General features: G+C 44.0%; 1 protein-coding gene across 1 annotated transcript in view; it reads left to right on the top strand.

The window, feature by feature from the left end:
* Positions 1-13,143, top strand: part of LOC307234379 (CUB and sushi domain-containing protein 3-like) — a gene marked incomplete at both ends in the record, with an annotated part of 277,445 nt that overhangs the window by 30,366 nt on the left and 233,936 nt on the right. Inside the window, one exon of the mRNA XM_080006075.1 lies at positions 4,116-4,228. Within this exon, the coding sequence (XP_079862201.1) occupies positions 4,116-4,228 (113 nt within the window). The remainder of the gene's footprint in view (positions 1-4,115; positions 4,229-13,143) is intronic.

Genomic DNA, 13,143 nt, shown 5'->3' with positions numbered 1-13,143 from the left:
TTTGATGGTACATAGACTTGTATTATGAAGAATGTCACCTCTTTCATTCCCAGCAGCACTACTGTTTCATACAGTAGTGCTGCTTTAAAGTGCCAATCTCGAAGATTTTCATTTAAATAAATGTCTGTTAGACAGCACCCCCTACTGGTCCACCTGAAGTTTGGCTCCTTGGGAAGGGGGGTCCGAAAACACACCAGCAACAAACAAGAAAACAAAATCTTCCAGATTTCCACTTTAAATGTAATATTGGTTTATGGTTTCCATAAACCCAGCAATAAACATGTATAATAACCTCGACAGCCACATTTGCAGCACTTTGTGAGCACTTGAGATGCCACTCGGGGTAGTATAGGGAGAGGTAGGATGCCTCCAGGCAGGGGACATTCCCCATAAACTCCTCTTTACTTTCCTCTGCCCTCGTCACCACAGACAGGTGATTTCCCTGTCTTTTCCCAAGGGGGACCCTGCCCGAAAAGGGAGGGGACTCACCCGGTGACGGATGTAAGTGAGAACAGCATTTATATTCTGATTCATTGATGATATTATTGATCACATGGTTCTCATCTAACACAGACAGGAAAGTGAGGGGCTGGGCTGTCTGTGGAGATTCTGTCTGCGGGACCTGCTTAGTCTCCGCGGTTCTCATCTGTGGGGGGCGTTGTTGTCTGGCCCTGTTTACACCCGGTCATTAACCATGTATCTTGGGTGAAACAATCACAAGTGTACAGCTCTGAGTACATCCGTTCACACCTGGCATAGGAGTGCGTCTCCACATACGTCTTAAGTAACCATTTGTGAATGGATCTCACTGCCCCCGCGCACAAATACCCACGTTATGAGGAATACCAGCTTTTTGACATGTTTTTCTTTTTATTATATTTGTAAAACAAATATTTGTACAAAATCGTAAAAACTCACTATTTGTGCTTTGCTGAAAATTCGGCTGCACAACTAATCTGCATACTGGAGCTCCATGATGGTGAAAGTGAAGGTTGAAGAACCTGCCATCAGTCCTGTACATGAGTTTGACTGAAGGTGGAGGATAGTTGCAGGAAGGACATAAGCCACATTGCGACTCAGGGAGGATCTCTTCTGACAGTAGCAGTAGTCGTTTGGCCAGTACTTTGCCTGTTGTAGACAAGAGGAATAGCCCTCTGTAGTTGCTTCAGTCCTCCTTATCTCCCTTTGACTGTGAAGACTGTGAGAATCACACGTATCTTACGTATCATACATATATACAATGCATAGCCACCTCCATGACAACGCGGCTGAGAGGCACCCGCACCTCAGCCAGTGCATGCCGGCACTTACTCTCATTGCCCCACAGGGTTTGTTTCACCCTCTGACTCACACGTTCAAGCAGATCTGCCAGGCCGAGCACATCTGGTACCTACTCCGGTAGCAGGGGGCCGATCCCCGCGCCCTCTCTCCCTACAGCTCTGGGGGAGTCTTGGACTTAGTGCTCGCTGAAGTGGCGTGGTCCATGCAAGGGGCGCTGTAACCTAGGTGTACATTATATCTACGTTTGTAACATAGACTGTTATTGAAACGTGACTTTCAGGTTCAAATTTGTCTGGACAAAGTACAATTGCACTCAGAATCTGTAGTGGAGCCAACTCCCAAATAACAAGATACACAGTGCTGCTTTCATTTTCAACTAAAATGTCATGATTGTGAAACCCCCAAAGACAATTTATTACCTTAACATTTTCCCCTTTGTTGAAATTCAATGAGTGTGTTGAGGTGGAAAATGAAATGTTCCTGGTTGAAACTAGAATTTTTCCCAAATGCAAGACTCGAGGTTTAATCCTCTACTCAGAAAACACGGTCAGAACGTTCCCGAAATCTCCCCCAATTTGGTTCACGGACTCTTCTCTCCCTCTCTTGCGTCCGAGGAGACGGCACCCCCGCGGTGTTTATTTGTTAATGACATCTTCCAACCATACACCTGATGCTCCTGTTGCCAGAGCAACGGCATGGTGAATGTCAGTCGACGTCTGTCCCCATTGTCTGCTCCTTGTTCTAAGTGGGTCACAAAGTCCTTGGAATCCTTGGTTGAACGTGTCCAATAGGTGATAAAAACTTTTTTTGTTCTGTGGTTTTTTTATTTTTCTTGTTTGAATTTCATTGGTGAGCTAAAAATCTCTCCAAAGCAACTTGCAATAAATATATATTGTTGGTAGTTTCAAACCACTGTATATAACAGTCACAGCTAAACCTTCTCTGAGAATAAGTAGCATTAGCAGAGATGGAGATATTTGTTTTTTTTATTAAAGTAAATGAGAGTAAAGGGGGAAAAGATCCTCATAAGGTTAAATTTTTACTTTGTATTTGCTATAGAACAAGAAAATGGATGAAAGGTTTACAACCAGCCAATCACGACGCCAGCTCTTTCCAGTGACTGGCACACTTTCTGCATGTGCCGCAGGAGCTAATCATTGGAATCAGTCGGTCTTGTGACTGTTTGGAATTAAAACCACAATGCTCTTGGCTTCCCAAGTGGCCCACCGTCACGGCCTGTCCCTGGCCTAGACTTCTTGTCCTCCATTCCTCCCAGTGTTGTGACGGCTGCTGAACACATCTAACATTTAAATAGCATTTTAGTTCAGTGGACAGATGGAATCTAATCTCCGTAGCCATAAAAATGCAGCCTTTTTTTTGTTTTGGTGTCATATTGTAAAAAGCTACAGTGCTCCCATCCTGGTGGGTGCCATCAACCTCCCCTCTCCCTGCCACTGTCTTGGGCCACTGGCACAAACTGTTCTTCAGCCACAAACTGATAGTTTTTCCTCTGTTTATTGTTATTTTAGGCCTTTTCTCTTTTTTTTTGTTGCTCAGCCATAAGTAGTTCCCTCATGGAACTCTCTTCACCACTCTGCTCACCCTCCTAAATTGAAGACCTATCTCTTTTTCCACTAGAAAATACAGAAGCAGCCCTTCGGAATGGCACTAGGGTAAGAGGTGAGGAAAGTCCAACTTTGCAGCAATGGGGAAAGGAAGATCAGAGAAAAAAAATAGGGATAAAAGAATAATACTGCCTAGATTCAGCACACAAAATCCTTGTGTACCAGCTCTGCTTGACTGGTTATAGTCTAGCACAAATATCTATAGATTTACTGCGGGAGAGCGTAAAAGTGTAACATGCTTTTTGGCAGCAAAATCTGGCCTTCGATCTCAGATTATCTTAAAACGTAAAATGACATATCATTTCATGTAGAATACAGTATGTGTTTCTGTTACCACTTTAAAACAAGTGCACATGTCCTGATGCAGCCAAACTTCCATCTGCTTGCGATTGACTTGCGCTAGTAGAGTGCAGTACCTGGAACAGAGGGTGATCATTTACCAGGAAGAGCGATGCAGTTCGCTGTGCTGTAATTGGAAACTATCGAACCTGTAAATACAGCCCCTTCTTCCTCAGTAACAGAGTTACCCCCCCCCCACCCCACCCCCGAGTCAAGCTACACACATCATTCAACCGGCTTCTCCTCAAACCAGATACAGAGCCGTGGAAAGACATATGAATGCCAGAAAATGGGCAGGTGAAATAGGGAGAGGCGAAAGACCGGCTTTCTTCTTTTTTTTTTTTTGATAGGTCGATAGAAAATCGGCAAATGCCGCTGAGGAATTAGTCAGCAACACATCTTGTTTACGACGTCGTCAAGGCAAATGGATTCTTTCAGACCTGCACCTAATTTGAAAGGGAGCAATGAAGCGATGCATTACAATGCAGCTGGCGGCCATCAAACAACTTTCCGACAATAGGGTTCGGGGTGTTGATTGTGAAGTATTGGCCGAGTTGTCGCTTAACAACCTGCATTACAATCCCCCTGATTTTTATTATTATCTAAACTGATGATTCACTTTGGTTAGAATTAAATGTTATTTGAGAGCATATCTGGCTTTGGGTCATAAATGTTCGCTAAAATTGTTGACCTTCTGGACTAAAAGCCTACGACTATTTATAAGAGAGTAAGAATGAAAAGGATGCACTTCCAAGTACATTCATACCTAAGTGATAGGTTTAGGATTGATTTGGATTGAATTACAAAGGAGCAAAAGAAACGTGAATTGAAATAATTATATTTTAAATTATTTTGTCCTTCTCTCCACAGGTTAACAGGATTTACAATCCCAGCGCCTGTTACCAGTTCTGGATCAATTTTTTCGCTGAGGCTTACCAGTGACTTCGCGGTAAGCGCTCATGGATTTAAGATCGCCTACGAAGGTAAGGACTACTTGCGTTTCTGGTTTTTTGTTTGCCGAATTGTTTGGTTGTATTAAAATGTGCTTTAAATAAACAGCCACAAACATATGCCGTTTAGCGCTCTCTATCAAGTGAGGCCTGAATGGACTGAATCTCTCTCAGTGGATTTATCTATTAGTCAGTAAAACAACACTATTTTGATTCTTTGATAGAAAGGTGCGATCTCACTTACTCCACTTTAGGCACTCCAATTAAGCAAATCAATACCATATTTTCCAAATCAACATACCCCCCCGAAAGTCCTGAACCCTTTCTCCGACTCCAGAGGTGCATCTGAAATCGCACGGCAGATGGCGATGGGAATTAGTTGAACTAATGGATGTGCAGAGTTATCTGCCCTGTAGCAGAGCCGAGTGCAGGAAGTTGTCTGAATTTGAACAACCCTTCTGTGACCGTCTTTCCTCCTCTCCTCTCGCCACCCCCTCCACCCCACCACCTGCTCGTCTCCTTCCGCACCCTCCAGGTGTCTCGTCTATCTTCACTCTTCTTTTTGATCCATCTCTGATTTGTTTCCAGGACGATTTCCCCATAACATCTCTCTCTCTCTCTCTCTCTCACTCTCTCTCTCCCTCTCTCTCTCTCTCTCTTGTTGAGTTGAGAGCTGAGAGTGTGGTGAATCTCAATGTGTCAGGGCCTGCTCAAGTTCTGTGCATTCTTGGAGAGCTGCTGTTGTATCATACTTGTCACGTATTGATGGGATATCATACAGCACCCCGAACGTTTTAGTGTGCTTCTGGAGCTGAGGAATGCGCTCATGCACTGACTGGGTGGCACAGTCAAGTACCTGGTGAAGAAATCGACTCTGAACTTTTGTTGAGGATTCAGGACAGGTTCATCGTCTCCCTCGTAGGGAAACAACCTCTTCTTCGTCCGGGGTCGCACAGCTATTTGTGCTGGAAAAGACGCCTCTGTGTCCAACTCTTCAACCAGCTCTCTGGCACTAGACAGCACTCTCTGAAAGGAGCCATCCGCGCGGTCGTGCTGAAGGAACTGTTTGGTTGCATTCAGCTGTGTCACTGCTTGTTGAAAATGAAGGCTTACGGCCTGTAGTTTTTTGCTGGAGATGATAAACTCAAAGAGAATGTCGTAAAAGATAACGAGGGAGCACATGAATGTGTAGGTCTTAATTTTTGCAGCGAAGTCACTCGCATCCGCCCTGGTTTTTACGCCGCAAGTCCCAGTAAGACTGTCAGTCGCTATTGACAAGAGGGCATCATATATTACTCTGAGTTGAAAACGGATGGGTTTAACAGCCTCAACACTACTTTCCCATTTTGTGTCTGAGACTCCTCCTTGTTCTATGTGCTCTTTAAGCACTTCCCAGCTTGAAGTGGAGGAAGAAACTGTAAACCTCTTGGATTGTGCCAAAGAAGCCTTCTGCCCGGAGACAACATGGTCGTTAACAACCCGATTGAGAAACTGAGCGCTGCATGGGACAAAGAATGCCCTTGGATTATTGAAGCAAACTCTTTTCTGTATGCCATTAAGTATTGGAGACATTCTCATGGCTTCATCATGTTACAAATATCAAGGCCCTACTCCTCTAGTTTCCTTGTAAGCACATCTGTCATACCAGCCCCAGTGGTATCTGTCAATTCAATAAGCACTAATTAGACACTGCAGCACTTGCTTCCAATGAATAGTGTCAGCCTGTATTGTCCGCTGGTTGTTCATTCACGGTTCTTTGAGAAACAAACCTGATGTCCAATTATTTCCATTCCACAAGATGACTTGCCTTTTCGTGGGTGCTTAATCTCTTGCGAGGCCAGATTTTCACTGAAACTCACAAAAAAGCTTGCAGCAAAAACAAAAAAAACGGCGTCCTGGACCTCTGAATAAACTAGCCAAGGTCTCTGTAGATTTTTTTTCTTACTTGTTGTCCCATCTGTAGCAAAATATCCCGCTATGCTTGTGTCAATATCGGTGGCCATCTACCCGTGTCGTGCATCCGTTTTTCACCATGCAATTCGTGTTGCTCCTCCTGGACAGCAGGTAGTGCCACATCACTGCTTGTTAAATGGAAGTTATCCTCAGGCTCGTCCCCGGACAGGGACTCTGTCACTGGCGCTTTCACATGCCCTAGCAACTCCTCGTCTCCGATGTAACTGTACTGGTGGTAGTTGTGCTGCAGCTAACGGGGTCGGCGCTTCCGCGCGAACCCTTTAGATTTGACACTTCTTGTTCTTTCTGAAGTCATCCGTTTTTAAATGATCTTCCAGATGGTTTTCTACTCGATTTTCGCTTTTTTAACTCAGCCGAACTGAAGAGATTTCTAGCTAGTCGCCCCATCCATCATTAAAAATAATAAAATTTCATTTGACATATCAACTGTCAGTTAATTGATGCGGCAGTTCAGATTGGCTGGTTGATTTGAAAACATCACTTGTGTGTGACATAACACTTGTGTGCATTTGTGTGTGTTGTTTTATTAACTACAGCAACACGCAGGCACTGCTCTTCCAGGGAAAGGCACAAGACACAGAAACACAAATTGAAAGAAACGGCTCTAAAATTCTGCTTCATCAAATCAATTAAAAATTAACAAGTACCCAAATCTGTGCGTACTACAGGTTCATGCAGCTCGCTCTTATCTATACAGTTTATATATATATATATCATACTGTATTATACTAGTCCCTTCCCTTACATCGGCCAGCAGTCATAGTGCGCCCTCTGTCCTCCCTCGCCCAGCCTGGCCCTCCTCTCCTTCTCTTTCTCGTTCACCTCCACGCCCTTCCATCCCCTTATCCTCCTTCTGCTCCTCCCTCAGCCCCCCTTCACTCCACCTCCCCTGTCTCTCTGGCCTGACCAGTCCAAGACCTCTCCCTCTGGTACTGTATCTGCCCATCTGTGTTCTCCATTCCTCCATCCCTCGCTCTCTCTCTCTCTCTCTCTCTTGCTCTCTCTCTCTCTCTCTCTCCGGCTCTCTGCGTCCCATCTCTATCTCCCTCCGCCGGTCAAATTACAACCTCGGCCCTTCCAGCCCCGTCGTCCTCCGCTGCAATCTTCAAAGGAACGTCACGCGCATTTGGACGGTAATCGCATTTCGTTACACGCGAGGCAGGGTTATCTCTCTCGTTACTCGAGAGAGTAGCGGAGAGGGCCGGAGTACGATTCTGACTCGGGATAAAAAGTGTCATCGCATGGTTTATACATGCAGAGTTGCGAGTCTCTCTGGGCTGCAGCTGAAGATGCGTTTGGTCAAATGTGTGGTATGGAGCTGGTATGGAATTTTTACGGTAACTTTTTAATCATTCAGAATTAGCCTGCAGTTAGAATACGATCCCCAGCACACACACCATACATTTTTAATACGCTGGAGTAGTAAAGCGCTATTTACTCCTTTTAATTAAGGACCGTTGCATTGAGATCCTTTATTGCTGTCTGGTAACATGGCTCTCATTAACTTCCAACCTGTCATCACTGCCTTTATCATGCCGCAAGATAATGACCAATCACCAGAGGAACTCCGCTACTGCTCCTAGTTCTAGTAAACACACACACACAAGCTGGCAGCACGAGCATCCCGTATTTTCGTGACTCATATCATTGACAAATTTTGCCCAGACCCCCCTTCATTATGCACCCATGTGCAAATCACAGCGGCACACCTTCACCGCTGTACACCTTTTCTTCCTTGTTATGTTGAAATGCTTCGCTGCGGCGTGCGCCCATGAATATGTATGTATGTTGCCTGTGCCCCGTGAATGGGAGATATGGATGCTTGTAGACTCCTGGGGATGATTGAATCATGACGGCAGTTAAGTGGATTTGAATCTGCATGCATATGAAGGGCGGCAGTGGGGGTGGGGGGTGGGAGGGCTGGTGAAGGACGCGGCCCGATGGAATCTCATTTCCGGCCCGGCCTGTCAATCTCTGGTCAAGTGCGCAGGGGACTGGGAAACTGTCTTCCTTTCACTTTGCTTTTCTAGCTGATTAGCGCATCACCTTTTCGGGTCGGGCATCGGTGCTCCAGACAGTGTGACCTTCAACTTTCACCACAACGGGTTGGTGAAGGACAAAAGCTGCTCTGATTTGCCACCCTCCCGAAACAATACTGAATTTCCCTCACTGGACATGTAGTTGAGAGAAAAAAGCCCGGTCTGATTGGCCTTTTGTGAAATGGTGTGTATCCTTTGCCGGGCGGACCACTGATTCATAAGCTCTGCCCCCCCAACAGTCATTCCATTATATGTGCATTAATGCACGTTGTCTGCCAAGTTGAACAAAATATGTGCATGTGTTTGCATGCTACAGCAAAACTTTTCACATTGATGGATTAGCGATGCTTAATGGGATGAAAAGCACTCTCAAGCGTCATTAACGTTTTTTGTTGTCGGTGGGGTTGAGGAGGTGCCTGGTCGTCGTATTCTGACATGTTTTTCCTTTACATTTCGTTATTATGATTAGTTATTTTCCAGGCCGTTTCAGTGATTGATGAAGTTCAGGTTGGAGATGCGAGCAAAGGTAAAGGGCACCACTTGAACGCCGTATGATCAGTGGCTGTATTAGCCCCGCTCTGCCGATCTGGAGTTTGTTTACAGGGTGTCATGACGTTTAGCACCAGCAGCTGTTTTCTCAAGGTTGAGTTATACCGACAATTTGTTCTCAGTCCTCCAGACAGGAACACTCATTAGCTCAGGACTAACGGCGAAAATAAAATGCTTGATTCTTGTGAATCTCATAAAAAGAAGAAGAAGCCCCAATACATTCATTAGTGCCGAAGCTATTGAAAGTATTTTTTATGTGCTGTGTGTATATGTATGTATGTATGTGTGTGTGTGTGTGTGTGTGTATAGGTGTGTCTATATATATATATATATATATACTGTGTGTGTGTGTGTGTATACTGTGTATGTCCTGTTTATACTGTATATAATTGCATCGGCTGCTGTGATGCAAGACTAGGGAATACATATTTTAAATGACTGGAGTTGGGGGTTACACCCAATTATTGTTGTGATTCACACTTTGCGTGTCTCTGCCAACAAAAACTAATTTTCAGTTAAAAGGCTAAAATATTTCTGGGTTCTAGCGTTTGCATTCTTCCACCTACTGTACATAAAAAAATGATTTAATTTGGTTGGTCTGCCAGGGAATGCCAACAGACATAGTTCAAATTACAGGGGGTATTTGGGGGGTCGGACCCTCGTAATTAGGATTTGGACCCCCCCAAAAGAGGTAATAATAATAATAATAATAAGTCAGTCGAGACATTTATATATCCTTCTGTAATGGTAATGGTAAACATTACAATATATTTCCCATATTCATACCTGGAAGAATCTTGTAATATGATTTCAGACACCCCTTAAGAGGAGTGTACAATTTTCCCTTTGCCCACAGATGTATTTAATTGCAGATGCCTGTCAAACTGTTTTGCTTAACTTAGTTTGCACTTCGCCCTGGTTTTGCTCTGGCTTGTGATGGATAGAATACACCGAGTTCACAAGCTCAAGCTAAATACAACCTAATATTTTTCTCAAAAAGAAACTTTAATCTCAGACAAATCTTGTAGCTTCCTGTTTGTTGAACACTTAAATGAAATGGAAAACATGGTACTGAATTTGGAAAAGTTGTCCGTAGCTGTCCCTTAAAAAAATAAATTTGGAATCTTCTTGACCAACAGACCAACTCCCAAGTGAAGTTTCATGATGCCCAGACTGCAGTTGATCATAAATAATTTTCAGGGTGTAAAGTCAACCTTTTTTCACTCTGCAGATTCCCTGCAACATTGATTATTTGGAAATAAAAGGTAGCCGCTAGTACACAATCCGGTATAAAAACTGGCACAAATCAGTGTAACACTTGGCAAGCCTGGCCAGCTCTATGTTCCCTGGAACTGATGCTCTATAGCTTTTTATTTTATTTATTCATTTATTTTCCAAATTAGCATTCATCATACACAGATTTGAATACAATCGTTAGATGTTAAAGTGCGGCTTTGTTTTTTGCTGTTCTCCAACAATAGTGAAATGTCCCTCAATGGTAAAACATTTGAAAAAGAAGGTAATGGCTTGTAATGAAAGGGCTTTTCAAAGGCTCCTTCATGGCCAGTTGTAAATGACCTCCGAATGCATGCGCCAGCCATCCGTGACCGTTTGGATTTTGGCGTCTACCGCCGATTTGCTTGCCGCAGATGTTTCTCGCTCGGCCGGCGCGCAGAATGCTAAGCAGTGGCCCCGCTCCTCAGTAAATTCTTAAAGGGCCACTGCCCGGGGTTTGTAGAGATTTATACAGCCTTTGATGTGCTAAGTCACACTTTGTTGAACTGAGTGCCGCCAATTTGGTTTTTCAAATATACAAATTTGAATTTATAAATTAGAATAAATAAATAAATAAATAATTCCACAGGCTCTCCCTAATTCCCCCGCGGTGAGGTGTTTGCTGTGTGTTGCCAGGGACCAGGCGGCGTAGAGGGAGGACGGATCGTGTGGGTGCATTACTGCATAAATAAAAGGGAGTAGTCAAGTGAGGGTCATTATGCTGACAAAATGCTAGGCTGGAGAACATAGCAGCAAACAATGATTTTTTAATTTGCTTTCGTATGGAATGAATGAGTCGATGTATGCATGTACATGGATTTCATGCCCCTCCACACATGCACACACACACTTCGAGTTTCCCTTCAAAGTGATGACGTGATGGTGTGTTCATAACTGGATGTTTGTGCACACAAGGAATTTAGCTTATCATACTGCTCTGTTGCTATGGTCACACAGAGGCACAGAGCAACGAGACACGTGAGAATGGAAGAGAACAGAAATGGCAAATGAATATGTCAGTGAGTAAAAGAATGGATATTTGGAATAGGAAAAGTAGGGGCAGACCAACCTGCCCAGCAACAGGTTCTGTCGAATCATCCCCTGGAATTAGTCGATTGTCAGATTCTCCCCTCAGTGGTCCGTGCACGTGTTTGCTTTTTCCCATCAACATCAGCAGGACTTGGTTAGTTAATGGCTGCTGATTGATGGTGCATTCTGCACAGAAGATACAAATGGGTAGATGGTGTGTGTGTGTGTGTGTGTGTGTGTGTGTGTGTGTGTGTGTGTGTGTGTGTGTGTGTGTGTGTGTGTGTGTGTGTGTGTGTGTGTGTGTGTGTGTGTGTGTGTGTGTGTGTGTGTGCATCTGTACTGGAATGTGAATTTGTAATTGTATCAGGAAACCTTTTCCTCCCAAATTTTCTTTATTGGCATGACAAACATTCTTACTTAAGCATAACAAGACATGACGTTTATATGTTACACAACATACAGCAGAAGGAAATACATTGAGACAATAATGAAATTAATAAATGAACAAAACAAAAAACGATAGTTATATCAATAAAATGTGAAATGCCTCAACTGAGCATTCTGCTTTTTCTCCTGAAATTTAAAACATTGCTTGACTTGTATTTAAATTGATTGTAGAATTAGAATTGTATTAAATTTAGTGTAGTCATCTCTGATGTCCTGATATTTGTGGCAGCTTGTGAGGAAGTACAGCTCTGTCTCCTCGACTCTAGTGGGAGCACAGCCTAGCCTCTCTAGGTTGCCAGGTCTGATGGTGGTGGCCGTCAGACCTGGCAGTTTTAGGTGTTTTCAGAATTTAATGATTATTTTTTCAATATGAATTATTAACGAGTATTGGCCTGATTCTGCTCTGTGTGTGTTGTTTGAGCTTTTCCTCTAGACATGGAGGATGTGCTCACAGAATTCTGAATGCAGGATTTTTATTTGGTGTTTGTCTCGTTTTCCAAAATCTTGTTTTGAAAGAAGACCCCATGAAGGTCAGTAGGTTCAATAAATGATTGAAATATTTTGAGCCAGGTCATAATTGGGATGTCAATGTGTACTGACTTTTTGATGGCATATAAGGCCCTTCTGGCTTTCCCTTTCAGTTAATTTATGGCCTAATTAAAACTTTCAGTGGAAGTGATCTTCAGCCCCAGGTACTGTATGAGTAGTCACATTGTTGGATTTGATTTGTTCCTAGGGTGAAGTTGCACTTGGTTCCCTGACATCTTGACTTTCTTTTGAAACTTTGTTTTTTTGGGGGTTAACTGCCAGGACCCAGGTCTAGCAGAACTGTTCTAACAGAGCCAGGTTCTGCTGTAAACCCTCTTCAGTTGGTGACAGCAGAACCAGGTCGTCTGCTTATGCCGAGTTCAGACTACAAGATTTTACCGTGATTTTCCACTCACCGACAGGTTTTTTGGAGATCGCCGAGCAAAGCCCAGGATCAGAGGCAACTCATTACACACTCCCCTGAGTGACGAGCCTGTTGTGTGAACTGCTCACAACGCGAAATAAACTGCTCACCGATGGCGGGCAGACACCGGCAAGATATCAAGCAGGTTTAATATCTGGTCATGTCAGGCTCGGCGGGAGTGACGCCATGAGCTACAGCCAATGAGAGCAGACACAGAGTGAGGGGGGAGGGGAGGAGTCAAGAAGGAGAGATGGGGAGACAGAAGTACATTGGAGCAGCAGCCAGAAACCCACAACATAACTATTTTACTCTTCTTCTCTCGAGTGCCTTTCCCATGTGGAATCCATACCATTGCTGAATAAAGAAATATCCAGCAAAGGCAGTTGGCAGTCATTCCCAAATTGGCTTCCTTTACAGAAAAGTTCCGTATGGAGTCTGTTCCCATATAGATTAATGTTACGGATACATTACGTAACGCTCGCACTAGATGTGTCTAATATCACGCGCGATTAAGCAACAGAATCCGATTCGTTTTTAGACCTGCTCTTCGCTCCCCGTCGCCTCGCCCCTCCTGGAGAGTCTCGGTTCCCTCCACTGACAGAGCCCCTGTCCCCAGACCCAATAATACTCACCCAATGTTATTTAATCAGTGTGATAATTTTCAATCTGTCCTACACGCCTCC

This window comes from Zeus faber, assembly GCF_960531495.2.
Source record: "Zeus faber genome assembly, chromosome: 8".
In the NCBI taxonomy this organism is placed as follows: domain Eukaryota; kingdom Metazoa; phylum Chordata; class Actinopteri; order Zeiformes; family Zeidae; genus Zeus; species Zeus faber.
This window is presented reverse-complemented; position numbering and strand designations above follow the sequence as displayed.